A 17,448-nucleotide genomic window follows, 5' to 3' on the forward strand; every position below is an offset into this window, starting at 1 on the left:
AATGCAGTTTTCCTTCTCCCTCCCCCCCCCCTTTTTTTTTTAGTTGCATTTTCCCAACAAAGTTACAGTCCTCTACCACAGTTACCTTCAGCGGTCTGATAGACTTGCCATCATTCACAGGAATCAGGCCTGACTTGTCTCAAGAGATCTCTATTAGTCACTCATGCAAGTTTCAAGTAATTACATGTAACATACTTACGGTTTTGGTTCTAGATGCGAGATCACCAACCTTGGAATACGAGAGCCTTCATCCCAGGTTGAGTTTGTCTGAGGATCGTCTTACAGTAAGCTGCAGCTGGAGGAGGAAATTTTACCCTTATAGCCCCCAGAGATTTGATAAATTATGGCAAGTCTTGAGCAAAGATGCTTTCTTCTCTGGGAGCCATTACTGGGAAGTGGACGTGCTTCACGCTGGACAAGGATGGTGGATTGGAGCAGCGTACCCTTCCATCAAGAGACATGGAGACGCCGAAACTTGTCGATTAGGGTGGAACAGAGCATCCTGGTGTATAAAAAGGTTTGACCTTGAATATTGGGCATTTCACAAGGGAGAGAGGACCCTGATCCTGATCAATGACGATCCAGAACGAATTGGTGTTTTCCTGGATTACGAGGCTGGCATCCTCTCGTTCTATAATGTAACGGATGGTATGGCCCACCTGCATACGTTCCGCTGCAAGTTCACAGAGCCTCTTTACCCAGCACTTAGGCTGTGGGAAGGTGCAATAACAATCTGCAAACTGACTTAAGAAGTGATGAGACAAAGACATGAACTGGAGCCTGCTTTGCAATTATTTGTATGTAAAACCACTTTAAAAGGAGTTATAAATTAATTCTCACAGATTACAGCAACCACGCTGTAAGGCTTTAAAGGCTTTAGCTACATTTCTTACTCAATACTGATCACTAAAATGTGATTCTCAGTACCCAGTATAGATAAATACTCAGGTCTTTGTCAAATCAAATACCCCAGAAGATACTATTATAGATGAGTGATTTTTACATGATTGTATTTTCCAAGTGCTCTTCTGCCATTTATGAATGGCACTTCAGGTTATGGAATTGTAAGAATCCTCCTCAGGGTGTCTAAAAGACTAAAGCAATTTTACACTGTATTTTTGTAGTGGATTGTGGCTTACAAAATAGAACACAGTCCTATTTTAATTACGTGATAGCTGTCATAGTTTATGCAACTGATTTTTGGAACAGGAGCTAGTAGTCCATTTTATTAAACTACTACCCTACCTCCAGCTGGCTGGAGAGATTACCATCTTGCATAGGTATTACTCTGAGCTTGGCTTATGTAAGATGCAACTTTTAGTTTAATTTTGTTATTTCAGTTTGAATTTGGAGAACAGATCCAGTAACCGAAATAGTTCATGGTAAAAAGCTTCATCCACTTCCAAGAACAATCAAAGGGTTGCTTTCACTGTTGCCTAAAACTAATTTCAGATTTTCCTGGAGTGAGGACTTTTATATCAACACTAACTAGCTAGTGGTGTTTGGGGTCCAGTAAGTAGAGCTTGAATTGAACTAATTTAAGTAGTACAGCACACTGGTCATTGAGGGAAGCCTGTCCTACTGTTTTACAGTGAAACTTTCTGTAGATGCACTCCTTCTCCAGAAATGCACACCGCAGCCGTTCTGAAGGTGGTGTGAGAGGAAGCACTGTGATGCTGTACAGCCCCATCACTCCCCATTTGGAAGTCAGAGGCATGTGGAAAAGGACCATCTCCACATTAGATTCTAGCTGCATTGTCACTTCCATTGCAGAGCTTATGGAGCTGGGAGATACTACTTTAATTTCTCTCTAGCTTTCTACTTTCAAAGGCACTCAATTAGTGCTGCTAGTGTTTTACCACACTCACATGCAAGCAGGTTGTTATGACTGTTGCTCTCAAAGTTACTGTATTCTTAAAGTTGGATGTGCATAAGAGTGGTGGTTTGTTCTTTTCCCAAATCCATAATACTTAAAATTCAGAAGGATTTCTTAGATTGTATCCACAGAAGTCCTTTTTCTAGTGTAGAGCCACCTGTAGTGCTTTAACTACTGTATTCGCTAACCTTGTGAGAGCACAGGCCTAGAACACGCCTTGGTTTCCAATGCCAGAGGCACGCCTACAATAATGTTCTGTGCATGGGATATTAAGAAAATGCAAGGGCTAGGTCTCCTCTTTAAAATGAAATGGCAAAGTAGCAGCTTTTGTTTGACAAACTTGATTTATTTTTGTTTGTTTTCAATAAAAATGTTTCTTTCAACAATCATTTAGTATCATCTTCTATTAAGGCAAGCATGCTGCATCAACTGAAGCTCACAAGCACGATCCATACAATTTAAGCAAGAAGCTGAATGAAACAACCTCTTCCTATCTTAAATGTATAGCCATACAGTCTCCTGGCACTGGAGTAGTACGTTTAAGATCAACATTAAGCAGCCCACAGCTCTGCTTATATTGTCAGGGTGTCCAAGATACCTAAAGTCATAAGAAGCAGAAAGTTCCATCAACTTCACTGATAAAAATGACTTCTGCTATCAGTTAGTTAACATGAATTCGAATAAGGTATTGCTCCAGTTATTAAGGGAATTGAAGAGCGCATGACCGGCAGCCCACAGCTGCCATTTCTTCTAGCCGGTAACCCTGCTTCCTTCATGCAGGAGCGAAGCAGCAGGCATTAGTCAGTGCACAAGTTGGCGAGGAGCACGGGCTGCCACAACAGGAGGCTGCAGTTCTCACGGTAAAGGAGATGATGGGGAGGCAACAGACCAAGAGGCAGAAAGGTAGCAGGGAGACACAAATGAGTTGTCACAGTGGAGCAGCAGTGCTGTATGTCGCTGTAGGTAGGACTACAACAGGGTTTAAAAGAAAACTAGATAAATTCATGGAGGTTAAGTCCATTAATGGCTATTAGCCAGGACAGGTAAGGAATGGTGTCTCTAGCCTCTGTTTGTCAGAGGATGGAGATGGATGGCAGGAGAGAGATCACTTGATCATTACCTGGTAGGGTCACCATTGGTCCGACCCAGTATGGCTGTTCTTATGTAATCCAGTCTCTAGCATCAGATGATTGAAAGGTGTTTAAAAAAAAGGGGGGGGGGAGGGGCACCGGGAATATTTACTGCATAATTGTCTAATGAGAGAAGTTTCTGCTAGGCTAGTGCTACTGAGACTGGTATGCGCATATTGACATCTTAGATCTAGATCATCCCAAAAGGAACCTGAAATAAACCCACACACATCTTCTCACCCAACTAACCATTACCGTGATATCCTGACAATGAGCAGCATACAAGATGCTTCTGAACAGGATCTTTGGTGATGTTGAAGATTACATCCTTTTTTAAACACAATATTACACAACTTTAATAAAACGGGGTTCATAATTTCATGTAAGTTTGCAGCAAATATCTCTTTGCCAACATGAAATAGAAATTCTGTTCAGATTCTCATACCTAAATCCCTTCATTTCTAATCTACCACGCTATTAATTCCAAAAAGTATGGCTGCAGTACTGTACTGCACAGCATGTTAGGAACAATACAGATGTGAATGCTTACATTTAGCATTTCACTTTTTTAACATGATTTTCTATTGCATCCTCAGTGATTGTTTCATCTTCTTCAATGTTTGTTTTGACCTTTTTGCCAACCAGATCAAAAATTTCTTCTGGGAGGTATCCTTTAGGTTCTCCCACCTTCACTGTGAGCATGTCAAGAGTCAGCACCGTACCTTCAGGGATAGTCACTTTTGCCACCACAGACTTCCCCAGCTACAGAAATACCAACAGAAGAGGATTAGTTTATTGAACCAAGTGCATTCTAATTCATAAAGTATCAAGGACAAGCGAAAGATTGAAAATGAGGTCTTTCTTTTTTCTTACCAGCTACAAAGAAAACTCACTGACTTTCCTCTCCCCTGTCTGCTCTACTTTCAAGTGCACTCACTTCAAATCAGTTTAGTGAAGATGTTTTAGTATGGAAATCTTCACTGTAAATACAGCTGAATGCCACGTTGTATTGAGGGCACAGGTGTCACTCAAATCCTTTCTAGAATCAGGGGTGTGAATGACTGGGGTTCTTCTAGTTACAGTGAAGAGAGCCCGCTGCCTTCCCCAAGACTGGTCAAGTTACTAGAAGAGAAGAGGTCTACGAATGCCTAAGGCTCAAGCCTGACTACCAGAGGGCACCATAACCAACCTTTGGTTAACTGGAGCTGCACTGCACTTGCCCACCTTGGCAAGATTATCAGTAGAAATATTTATATGCTGACAAAACGAATGAATGAATTACACACGGTAGTAAGTCTGTGCTAAGAAAAACTGAAGCATTAGCAGTGTCAACACATGAGCAGCAAAAGGGTTTGGGATGGGGAGGCAGAAGGAGCTTATTAATGGGAGAAGAGTATCTGCAGTTACAGTTTGCAAGTTGCTTCTCCTATATACTAAACGAAGAACAATTAGTTGTCAATCTAGTTGGCCTTTAGCTACACGTGAATTCAAAAGGAAAGTTACCTTTTCATTACAGGCCATTTCACAGGGCAAGAGCTGTTTGACTGGAGACCCCATTGCCTTTTCCACCAGACGGATTGTTCTCACTAATTCTGCCAGTTCATTCGGCTCCAGGGATGCCTGGTGATCATTTCCTTTCCATGTTTTGTCCAAAGTCACATGGCGTTCCAGTACTTTAGCACCCATAGCAACTGCTGCTACTGAAATGGCTATGCCAGTCTCATGTCCAGAATAGCCAATGGGGATATCTGGAAAAGCTGACTGATACGCCTTGAATGACAACAAAGTTGATCTGAATTATAAGGATATCAATTTCAGAGTCACAGAGAGCAAATGTAACAATGACTGTACGTGAATATACAGACCACTAGTGTCATAAAACAAACGGTTGGCTGTTTAACAGGTAAATCCTGCTTTCAGTTCATACCAACTAGCTGCACTGCACTAGTGACCAGCCTGATTTTGTTTAAGGGGTTCACTGGGACAACCAGCATGAGTAAGGAAGGGTAGGCTCCTTGTACCTTAAAACGTCTCTGGTATTCTTCCTAGTTAAGTTGTATCCATCAGCACCTAAACCCCAAAGATAGTGGGTTACACTAACAATGTGTCTCTCTGTTCCCATCCAAGAGTCAACTGGACTGAACCAATTTAAAAATGTCTATAAAATCCTTTGGATACAGACTAACCTTAAAATAAAGCACCACATGTAACATTGCAGCAGAGGATGCTTCAGACTTGATCCTAAAAGTGCTTATATATGCACAAGTGAGTAGTCTCACTGACAACAATGCAACTACTCGTGTGCATTTAGTTAAGCATGTGCTTAAATGTTTGCAAAATTGTGGAAAACATTTATTTTCTTACTGTAGTATCCTTAGTAATCACAAATATCCATGTGCCTACTACCAACAGGAGCATACTACCTCAGGGCACAGATGCATTTTAGTCACATTCTTGCTTTTCATTGGAAATATTTTTAATTAAAAGTTATCTGACCTGACCTATTATCTAGGTTCTTAGTGTCTGATTGCCTACACATTGTCTTATGCCACGTCAGAGTGCAGGCACAAGATAATATTTCCATGTATATTTCACACCCAGCACTGTTTAAGTGTGCATGTGTCGACTGGTAATATATGTCAGTGGTTTGAGCATTGGCCTGCTAAACCCAGGTTTGAGAGTTCAATCCTTGAGGGGGCCGCTTAGGGATCTGGGGCAAAATCAGTACTTGGTCCTGCTAGTGAAGGCAGGGGGCTGGACTTGATGACCTTTCAAGGTCCCTTCCAGTTCTAGGAGATAGGATATCTCCATTTTAATTTTTTTAATTTAAATCAAATTCCTTGATGCCAAATTCTGCCAATCAGGGCTCCAGCAGAAGCTTTTACTTTGATCCTTAGGGGAACTAGAAAAACATGACATTTTCTGCCCTCTCAGCAGCAAATACCAGCATCCCCAAAATCTAGGAATCTAAGTAAAAGTGCATTATTTCATCTGTGCCCTGCCTTCCCTATACGCTGTACATTACATGTGATTCACTGACCGTTATCACACGGAGGTTGACATTTTCAGGCTGAAGAGGGTAAGCGCTGGTGCACTGGAGAATGCAGAAGTTGGGATTGATCGGTTTCACAAGCTGATAAACCTTGTGCATTGTGTCCATTGACTGCATCCCACTGGAAATTACCATTGGGCGACCTAGCCGGGAAAACAAACGGTCATTTTTCTCCCAAGGCTTCATGACTTAGGGCTAATCTATATATGCAAGTTGCATTGGTTTAACATAAGAGTGAATTTAAACAGATTCGGTTAAACCGGTGCAAAATGTTGACTACCGCTATTTCAGTGCAAGAGTAGCTTATTCTGATGTAGCTGAAACTTGTTCCAAACTGATTTAAGCTAAAGCAATATAAGGCTGGTTAAACTAAACTAAACGTGTCCACACAGCCTTTTGCTCCAGTTTAACTAAATCAGTTAAAAAAAAAAAATATATCACACCTTTAGTTAAACCAGAACAACTGTGTGTGTAGACAATCCCTTAGATGTCATAGCTGCTAGATCACCGCACCTAAGCATTTGTCAAGGATTTCATTTTGCTGTCTGAAATTAGTTAAACTAGAAAGAATGTTATGCCAGCAACAAAAACACCATGTCTGTTGTTCACTTAACGCTAAAATACACTGCAAGCAATTGCATTCTATTTAAAGATGCATTACGTTAAGTGTGCCTGATTGCTAAAACTGATGCCGTGACAGGTTGGGGGTATGTCTGTGTTAAATTGCTAACCCCATTTTGTTTCATGGGCTCTAAGCCAAGAGGGGAGAGAGCAGGGAGGCAGCTGGAACCCAGAACGCTCCTAGCTAAAGGACATGGGAAAAAGAGGAACAGAGACTATTTTAAAACAGAGGAGCTTCTCTAAGAAAGGGGCCAGACCACAGAGACATACAAGAAAACTAGGCTAAGGAGGCAGGACAAGCTGACTAGCCTATGGATGCTGATCACACCCAGTACTCATAGGATGGGTGAAATCATGGGGGGGGAGGGGCACTACATTTAGGACCGTTTGTTCTTTTCTAAAGATCTCTCTCTCTCTACTGTACTTTGTTAAGAGTAAATTGTTTGGGATTAAGAAATCCCGTTGCTATGCCTGTGTTCCTTGCTTTCCTGCCATGCGGTCACTGAAGGGGTTAATAAAGAAGCTCAGAGTGCCCACAGAGAGGTAGGGCTTGGGAGAGCTAGGTCACTGGTTTTGGGGTCTAACGTGGCTGGACTGCAGGGTCCCACTGCCCAAGAAGGATGTTAGCCATGCACTCTACACCTCGGAGTGTGCCTGAGAAACCCAGAGCTAGAACCAGGGGCTTAGAAGTATGTGGGATCCAGCAGTTGGATTCATGCACAACAGACTGGTGGTCCATTCAGAGAGAGAGATTGGTCCAGGCTGTAACAGACGATAGCTAAAGGAATTCACAACGAGACATAACTTGAAATTGAGAAGTTACTCAAACTTTCAGATGGTTGTCTCAAGTGGGAGGGAAATGGTTGGGACCTAATCTGCTGGGACTCAGTGAAGTTTAATAAAACAGTCAAAAATAAAACCATTCACCTTTCTTTGCTGTTTTTTCCAAATATGGAAAATTGTTAGTATCCCCTGATCCTACTTTAAAAAATGGAACATCCAGTTCATGCAGAAACTCGACCGCCATCTATGAAAAGAGAACACATTTTTTTTGAATTCCTAAAATTACCAGTCCTCCTCCTACACAACATCAACAAAGAATCACCCACAGTGGATAACTGAGCCCTTCTTTTCCAGAAGAAAGACTAGGAAATTGTAACAAAAGTATTTGAAAGTTCAAGGCCATGCACACACATACTCCAATGAAAACTTACCCTATAGCACCAATCACATCACTTTCCACTCCTGGATCAGGGACAACATATTGAATGCATGGGGCCAAATTCTGCAGACTAACACCCTGTGAAACCCCAAACAGCACTGAATTTGGCCCAAGAAGTTAAGTCTAGCAAGATTAAGTATAGTGTCTATGGTGTGACGGAATTTACTGGTCAGGAAAGGTACTGGATAGATAGTGCTAGAGACTGATATCTGCTGTCTGTGAATTGCTTTGAGATCCTTGATGCTATATCAAAGTATCCATGTTGCTATCCACAGAATGAGCAGCAAAAGCACTAACTTCACCACATAGATTTGCCAAATGTGCCTCCACCATGAACTGAAGGTCCCACCTCTAGGCATCAGAGAGTAGTGCAGCTTCCAGGTGTTTTTAATCTTTGGCCTCTCTCAAGTGGTGTTAATCAGATTCAGCTGAGCTGGTGATTTTTGCTTCAGGTGGTAGTGTAGCCATGATATGGCGGGAGGTAATATCTTTTGTTGGTGAGAGAGACAAGCTTTTGAGCTTACACAGAGCTCTTCTTCAGGTCTGGGAAAGGCACTCAGTGTGTCACAGCTAAATACAAGATGGAACCATTTTTTTAGCATATGTAGTTAACATATTGTAAGAGACTGTTAAGGTGAAGTGGCCAGTTAACACTTCCACGGTCATAAGACAAAGAAGAGTTAGTGGGTTACAGGTTGTTGTAATAATAAAGACACTGGATTTATGACTTAAGTCCATGATTTTTAGTGTCTAGCAAAGTTATGAATTTAAGCTCTTAGGCATGTCTTTTGAAGGTATTAGGCAGGTTCCCTTTGAGGATGAGGCCTGAGAGGTCAGATATGGAGTGATCATTTTGTGAAAAGTGTTCACCCAGAGGTAATATGGTGTTTTTGACTTATTTTTCTGTGTGATTAGAGCATAGTGATTGTCTGGTTTCACCCACATAGTTGTTACTGGGGCATTAAGTGCACTGGATGAGACATACCACATGTTGTGATAGGCATATGTAGGACCCAAGGATTTTGAATGGTGTGCTGTAGGGAGGTATTGATCATCGTAGCAGTAGAGGTAGGTCTACAGGTTTTGCATCTGTTGTTATGGAGAGGGTCTGGGTGCCTCTTTGAGTTGATGTGTCTTGGTCTATGGGGAGCTTGCTGGTGAGTTTTGTGATGTGGACCTTTTGTCCACTAAAAATGGACTGAGATCAACTCATTTCACTCATCAAATGGTAACAACTTTCAGCCAGTTATCAGCTTGGGCTGGATTTGAATCAATGACCCCACAGGTGAAAGGTATCACCAACCTTCTGAACCAGTGATCAACTCCTCTCTTAGGACTTTGTTTTCTGGAGGCCCAGATGTAAGTTACCAGGTGGGCGCTTTTGTTTATAGAATGCTTCCCTTCTAAAGAGAAGTGATTCTCCCCCGCCCATTTTTTTTAAATAAAGTCAGAATAGAAAATGTTACAAGTCTCAAAACTATTGAGAGGTTCTATAATGGTATATTTAAGAGCTGTTTATTCAGTAGTTAGAAGTAGTTAAAACTAAGAAGATAAATATAAAGATGCACCAGAACACATGAAATAGCAACAGCTTTTTGAAATGTTAATTATACTCAACCCTCTTCTAAAAACTTATGTGCTGCAGACAAAATAATTCAGGTATTATCAGAGATCAGGCAATGACTGCCATTCCAATTGTAATTGGCCTCTTTAAGTAGAGGAGTCATCTGGAGGAATTAAAAATAAAACCATTAATCAGCAGAGCTGTTACAAAACTCTGCCACACTTGCTCTGTTTTGGGAAGACATTAGAATAGCTACACAACTTTGTCAATGCTGGAAAGGACAGCAAATTCTGCAACTCATTCATTGTAGTTATGGTGTTTATTTAGAGGTTAAGACCCAGATCCCCAAAGGTACTTAGTCACCAAACTTGCATTGAAATTAACAGGAGTTAGGTGCCTAAATATCTTTCAGGATCTGGGTCTAGGATTTCTGCCAGAAAGAGGAAAGACAAAAGCAACTATGATCTAGTCTAATTTGCCCCACCTCTATGATGCTAAATCAAATTTCTTGTGCTTATGCTGTTGTGGATCTTCATAATTATTTGAACTAAAATTAGATTTGTGGCCTGTTATCACTGAAAGGGCTTGGGGAAGATTACACAAGAGAGAGATATGGAGCCCAACCTTTCTTAAGCATAACTGCTATTTTCTAACTCTGTGCTCATTTTCTAAAAATATATGTTCTAAAAATTATTTGGGGGAAATTCTATGGCCTGTGTTACTCAGGAGATCAGACCAGATGATCACAATGGTCCTTTCTGGCCTTGGAATCTATGAATCATTTCTTATGAAAAGTTGGCAAGTCGTATGGGAGAGATTCAAGGAACGGGAAATAACCTTGAATGACGCACACGGTGCACAGAGTGGTTCACTGGGACTCTGTTTTGTCTTCACTACAAATTGGAACAGAGTATATAAAGGAGTCACTCACTTCCTTTATATTTACTTTACATTAATCAAAATTTCTTCCTCATATTATTAAAAACTTAACTCTACATCTTCTATAGCATAAAAATCCATTTAGTTATGTTCAATTTAATATTACTAATTGAAAAATATTATTTCACGGCATGAAGCATTTATAGTCAAAACACATTAGTCATGAGGAGAGCTGCAGGCAGCTTCTTAGACAAATACATTTTGCATTTTTGCAGGTCAATATTGTCAATTAAATTAGGATGCCTGCCTCAGTCACAAGACATCAGTATCCAAAGTAAAAAAGAATTTATCCTGGAAGGTGCTAAACAACTTCAGCTAGCCATTGGGAGTTGAAGGGGCTCGGTCCTTCATGGTAAGTGTTTCACATTTTGTAGATCAAACACCAAAGAATGAAGGGTGGGGTTTTCAAAAGTGTCTTTTTGAAAATCCCACTTTAAAGCCCCAGATGCAAGAGCACATGAGGGATTGTTGGGTTTTATTTGTTAATGTAAAAGTTCAATATCCATTATTTAGCAAGCCTCCTTGGCAAAAAGGCAGCATGAAGTGACCCACAACAGTATTTTTGCTCATCTGTTTCTAGGCCAAAATTGAAAAACAAAGTAATCCTTGAAATTTTATCAGGCACTTCAGCTGAAACACACTGAAAATAAGACTATACCTGTTGAATTTTCCAGTTACCAGATTTCAGCTATACGTCATGTTCAAAGGATTATGTTAACATCAAGATTATGTAGTTGCTGAGGTCAGTTATGCACAACAGTTGAGGATTACAGAGGGCTTTTTTATTTCTTTACACACACACACACACACACCCTTTTGATGGAAGCAGTATGAATTATAGGCTTCATGGAGAAAATGTGTTTATAGGAGAGGACTGGAAGGCAGAGTGGCTGAGAGACCGTCAGACAGGATCAGGGTGTTTTAGGAGGAGGGAGTTGGATGGAAGGATTCCTGACCAAAGAGTAGGAGAAGACAACAAAAGGGACCATTAGTTTCGTGGTTTGGGTCAAGCAAAGGGGGTATGGTGGATAGCAAACAGAGAAAATTGCAAAATAGCAGCAGGGGCTCAGATGAGAAAGGCCTTGACAGGAAAGGAATTTGATGCAAAGTGAAGGCTGAAGGAACCTGAAAGGAGGAGCTGACCATAGAGAGGTTAACATCTAATATGGGAGAGTTGCCAAACTCTGTTGTAACCAGGTTTAAACTGATAAAGATCAAGTTATTCAGCGTTCTGGTAAGGCCTTTTCTTTAACTTGCTCCACTGTGCGTAGGCACTTCAGCATATGAGAAAATGTATTTGGGGGACATTTTTGGGTAGGAAACATGCAACTATAACTGGGGGCTAGTCTACACTGGCAACGCTAAAGTGCTGCCGGGGCTTGTGTAGTGATGGCAGAGCGCTAGGGGAGAGCTCTCCCAGCGCTCTAAAAAAACCACCTCCACGAGAGGCGCGGCTCCCAGCGCTGGTGCACTGTTTACACTGGTGCTTTACAGCGCTGAAACTTGCTGCGCTCAGGGGGGTATTTTTTCACATCCTTAAGCGAGAAAGTTTCAGCGCTGTAAAGTGCCAGTGTAGACAAGCCCTGACACACAATGGGACTGATTAAAGACAAAGTTGTATGTTGGCACTAGTTTTCATTTGTTTTGTAATTTAGAATCCAGACCCTTGATGTTAGTTTTATGTATGAATTACACAACACTACAACTGTATTAATGCAAGAATTGCATTTTGCTTTCTGTACCACTACAGCTCATGTACCTCATCCATGCCAGAGGCTGTGAAGTAGATGCCTATCTCCTTTGCATATTTCTTTAGCTCTCGATACTGGTCATGACTGAACTCCAGGTGGCGCTTGTGCTCTCCATAAGTCTGTCCCCAGGAGTGTTTGGAGGTATAGGGCCTCTCCAGGGCTTTCTTGTTAAATTTGTGCTCCAACTCACTCTTCTGGAACTTGGCACAGTCTGCTCCACACTCCTGCAAGACATATCATCATCTTAGAATCTGAATAGACAGGTGCCACTGAATCTATAGTTCGTAAGCACTGCTGAAAAGAAAGACACAGAACCAAAGTAACAGTCTGGCTAACATTCTCATACGTGAAAATAAGTCTCAAAATAAGTGTCTTCCTATCTTTGACAGAGCTAATGTAAGTAACTGTGTGAGGGTGACCATAAAAATAATTTAGGATAGCATGCAACAAAGACAAACATTTTAAAAAACCATGTATGTGTACTGACAGCTAATCACATCAATTATTTCCACACTGAACATCAGCTTTCCTATGGAAAACACTGATCCTCTATAGACATACTCTCAGCCTGGTAAATGTGTAAGTACATGATGGTAAGAAAAAGTGTATTAGCCTTGTGCTTCACTATGCAAAGAACTATACCCAGGAGAGCAGCAATTATCTGAGAGAAACAACACTGAAACTGCATTTTTCCTTTAGTTAAGTCACCCTCCCTTTAGATATATATTTTTAAAGTAATCAATACTCAGACTTCTCCTGCAATGTGCGTTTCTTATTTAACCAATATATCCCAGACTTTGAAAAAGAGCACAGCGGTAATATAAACTGCCAAACTACTAATGTAACTTGGTAATTTTAACAAGATTTCTAATTATATCAAGGTCCAATGATTCTGGAAGGGAAAAAAAAATGTCTGGAGATTTATTAGCTTGGATTTGCTCAATCTGACCTTTATTGTAAATGTGGACTCTAAAATCAGTACATAGTGTTTACATAAGGTCAAGAGTCCAAATAAATTCTGCTCGGATTTCTCCCCCAAGTTCAGTCTGCCAATCTCTAATAGCTGCTGTTATAGGTACTGAAATCAAGGAAAGTTCTGAGGTTGATTGTAGCTCAAACTTTAAAGAAAAAAAAATATATAAAGCAACCCAACTCCACTGCGTTCACTATCAAGAGAGAAAAGAGCTGGTAAATCACAGAGGTTCACCTCAATAAAGAGTGCTGTTTGGAAGTTCAGCTAAAATAATACAAGTCAAAGTTGCAGTGCCAAGTGGACAGCAATCACTCGTACACTAGCATATATAGTATAGTCTTTTTCAGTTTCTTATAAGATTTTTACAATCTCTTGCTTTATTAGCTAAAATCTGACACACTTGTTCAGTCCCTGATCAATGTTTTTTTTTAAGTTGGGAAAATGGTTCAGATGTTTTCAATTACAAATAGTGTGGGAAATAAGCTATTTTTCTATTTAAAAATGCAGCTTTAAAAAAAAAAAAAACAGCAGCTCTGACACCTCAGTGGGAGATGAAAGAAACTTAAAATTTGACAGGGACATAGTGCCAAATGGCAAATTTGCCTTTCATGGATACGATTCAAATCAGCTCTGATTTACCAGAGGGATAAGGGTTAAAAAAACAACTCCATTCTTCACAATTACACACTGACTTTTATTACACAAATAACACTCTGACACCATACAAATGGCTCCACGCATGTATTCAGTCATGTGGTGAATGAGGAAGGATCCTGCATAAACCGTATGTGATCATATAGTCAAAGGAGGACCCTGCTAGGTTAATTGGGCCACTTCCTGCTTTTGAGGTCACTTCACTAACCTGTAATACAGCTTTAGATAAATCTTTTTCAATATGACACATCACCAGCTGGGAGAGGACTGCTGTCCTGCCTCTAATCTTGTGGGGCACCTAGGTGAGCTCAGAGCTCCACTGTGCCAATCCATGCCCAAGGGCTCTCACTGACCTGCACTCCCAGGGCCCCCTGATCCCTGGAGAGGGTACAGGGGAAGGCAGTGGTGCTGTTGGGGAGTGGTGCTGAAATTCACTGCTCACAGGGAGCAGTGACTAGCACACCTCATCCCCTTGCAGGGCTTCTGGGGTCACCCCTGCCCCTAACACCACTGCTCCCCCATAGACCCTTCAACACAGCACCCTGCCCCACTCCTAGCACCCCTACAGTCCCCAGCACCCTAGCTCCTCCCCAAGCACCCCTGCTCTCCTACAGACCCCTCTCCCCAGTGCCCTCCAACACCACTCATTCCCCCCAGTGCCCCTGCTCCTCATAGACCCCTCCTCCTCCCAGCACCCTCCGACCCCCACCCACTGCCCCCAGCATCCTTACTCCCCACAGACCCCTCCCCCTACAAACCCCTCCCCCCAGCGCCCTCTGACCCACACCCACTCCCCACAAACCCCTCCCCCCAGCGCCCTCTGACCCACACCCACTCCCCACAGACCCCTCCCCCTACAAACCCCTCCCCCCAGCACCCTCTGACCCACACACACTCTCCACAGACTCCTCCCCCCACGGTGACCCCGCCCCCTAGACCTCGCGCAGCCCGTCCCCCCTCAGAGACCCCGCCCCCTAGTCCCTCCTTCCCTGCCAGCAGAGCCCGGGTCTGGTCAGGCCGGAGCCCCGCCCCGGCCGCGCGCACCTTGACCATGCGGATCATCTGCTTGGCGATGGCGAGGTCCCCCTGGTGGTTCTGGCCGATCTCGGCGATGATGAAGCAGGGCTGGGCCCCCCCGACCCGCCGGCCCGGGCACAGCTCGAACTCCAGCGGCATCGCGGCGGGCGAGCGAGCGCGCGCGAGCCCCGGGAACAACGGCCGCCAACCGCTACTGCCCCAGCCCGGCGCGCCACCGCCGGCAGGGAGCCCGGGCCACGTCACGCCGAGCCTCAGCCAATCCCCGCGAACGAACGCCGGCGCAGCCCAGCCAATCAGAGCGGCTCATGCGCACACGGCAGGGTGGGGCTAAGGAAGGTCCGGTTCCGGTTCGCCCAGCCAGGGGCGATGGGGCTGGTTGCCTAGGTAACCCAGCCGGGGCCTAGCCCAGCTACGGGCAGCGCTTTGCCGTGGTGAGCGGGGCCCACGCGGTCCCGAGAAAAGGTCTCAGCCAGAACTCTGAATAACGTGATCCTTATCAGCTTAAACCTGGTCACAACGGAGTCTGGCACCGCTCCCAAAGCACGTGTTACCCCGGCTGTGGTCAGCGCCTCCTGTCGGGTCCCTTCAGCCTTCACTTCGCATCGCATTGCTGCCAAGGCCTTTCTCCTCGGGGCCCCTGCTGCCAGGTGCAGCTTTGTCCAGGAAGTGGTGTGGGAGGGTCCCAGAGACAGTTTGATGGATGGGTGGTAGTTGCTGGAGTTGTGGTGGAAATCTATGAGGGCGTTTAAACCATCTGTTCAGTAAATACCATCGACCTCTCTCGGATATGTCAGACAGATCCTGGTACGTTTGTCCAGAAATTCCTCTTCAAGGTGGTTGTCGAGGTTTCTTCCCCACTCTGAACTTATGGTACAGATGTGGGGACCTGCATGAAAACCTTTAAGCTTAACTACCAGCTTAGATCTGCTTTTGCTGCCACCACCCAAATGATTTATTAGATATTTGGGAAACTCTGTCTTAACCCCCAAAACCTTTCCCTCCCTGGGTAGCCTTGAGAGACTCCCCCACCAATTCCCTGGTGAACACCGATCCAAACCCCTTGGATCTTAAAACAAGGAGGAATTAATCATTCCCTCCCTTCCCTTTCCCCCCACCAATTCCTGGTGAGTCCAGATCCAATCCCCTTGGAGCTTAAAACAAGGAAGAATCAATCAGGTTCTTAAAAAGAAGGCTTTTAATTAAAAAAAGAAAGGTAAAAATCATCTCTGTAAAATCAGGATGGAAAATAACTTTATGGTTAATCAAATTCAAAGAGCCCAGAGGAACCCCCTCTAGCCTTAGGTTCAAAGTTACAGCAAACAGAGGTAAACCCTCTAGCAAAAGGTACATTTACAAGTTGAGAAAACAAAGATAAACCTAACGCCTTGCCTGGCTGTTACTTACAATTTTGAAATATGAGAGACTTGTTCAGAAGATTTGGAGAGCCTGGATTGATGTCTGGTCCCTCTTAGTCCCAAGAGCGAACAACCCCCCAAAACAAAGAGCACAAACAAAAGCCTTCCCCCCACCAAGATTTGAAAGTATCTTGTCCTCGTATTGGTCCTTTGGGTCAGGTGTCAGCCAGGTTACCTGAGCTTCTTAACCCTTTACAGGTAAAAGGATTTTGGAGTCTCTGGCCAGGAGGGATTTTATAGTATTGTACACAGGAGAGCTGTTACCCTTCCCTTTACAGTTATGACAGTGGTCCATGAAGAGGTTGGCCTATTGGGGAACCCTTATCCGTGGTTTTGACAAACTGTTTGTTGTTGAATGTAAAATTGTTATGGGTGAGGATGAAATGGATGAGTCTGGCAATGTGTTTGGGGTGGATATTGGAGGGTTGTCCGTTGTTTTGTAAATATTTGAGGCAGGCAGCTACACTATCATTGGTGTATAGAGACGTGACATCCACGGTAGCAAGCATAGGCGCTGACTTCCCCTCTTTTCCCTGGGTGCTTGGACCACCTCTCCGCCCCCTGGTCCCTGTCCCGTCCCCACTCCACCCCTTCCATGAGGCCCCGCCCTTGCCCCGCTTCTTCCCACCCCGCCCCCATTCCAACTCCTTCCCCAAATCCCTGCCCTGGCACCGCCTCTTCCTTGCCTCCTCCCCAAGCACACCACGTTCCCGCTCCTCCTCTTCCCCCCCCCGGAGCGTGCTAGCAGCACCAGCTGTTTGGTGGCGGCCGGGTAGGAAGCGCTGGGAGGTAGGCGAAGGAGTGGGGACGCAGTGTGCTCAGGGGGAGGAGGAGGTGGGGCGGGGGGTGAGGGGAGCTTGGCTGCCGGTGGGTGCAGAGCACCCACTAATTTTTCCCCATGGGTGCTCCTGCCCTGGAGGATGTGGGTGCCCTGGAGCACCCACAGAATCGGCGCCTATGGTAGCAAGGATTACCCTTCATGCAGCAATGGATGATTTTTTAAAGCCAGTCTCATGATTTCTTGGGCAGATGGAGGCTGACATGATTTTTAATGTTTGCAGTTGACAGCACTGACACCACCAGTGAGCCAGGCAATTTAAACACTTAATGCCCCACCCACCCTCCACTTGGTCCCCACTCTTAGCCACCCCTCCCATTGTCAAGTTCCTTTGGGGGATGGGAGTGGGAATAGGGTGACCAGATGTCCCGATTT

General features: G+C 43.9%; 2 protein-coding genes across 2 annotated transcripts in view; one reads left to right on the top strand and one right to left on the bottom strand.

The window, feature by feature from the left end:
• Positions 1-1,334, top strand: part of LOC113405350 (tripartite motif-containing protein 14-like) — a 43,238-nt gene extending 41,904 nt beyond the window's left edge. The window contains exon 7 of the mRNA XM_026646484.2: positions 214-1,334. Within this exon, the coding sequence (XP_026502269.1) occupies positions 214-749 (536 nt within the window). The 3' untranslated portion in view covers positions 750-1,334. The remainder of the gene's footprint in view (positions 1-213) is intronic.
• A 1,647-nt stretch (positions 1,335-2,981) lies between these two features.
• On the bottom strand, positions 2,982-15,033 carry LOC112111166 (sialic acid synthase). Its single transcript, XM_024206472.3, has 6 exons — positions 14,827-15,033; positions 12,164-12,379; positions 7,607-7,706; positions 6,047-6,201; positions 4,510-4,776; positions 2,982-3,768 (listed from the first exon to the last, which is right to left on the bottom strand). Exons 1-6 carry the CDS (start codon positions 14,956-14,958, stop codon positions 3,559-3,561), a joined length of 1,080 nt encoding a protein of 359 aa, XP_024062240.2. The 5' UTR covers positions 14,959-15,033; the 3' UTR covers positions 2,982-3,558.
• Between the last annotated feature and the right edge of the window lie 2,415 nt (positions 15,034-17,448).

The sequence above is a fragment of the Terrapene carolina genome, unplaced genomic scaffold (genome assembly GCF_002925995.2).
Source record: "Terrapene carolina triunguis isolate 2854851 unplaced genomic scaffold, T_m_triunguis-2.0 Scaffold35098, whole genome shotgun sequence".
NCBI lineage: Eukaryota > Metazoa > Chordata > Testudines > Emydidae > Terrapene > Terrapene triunguis.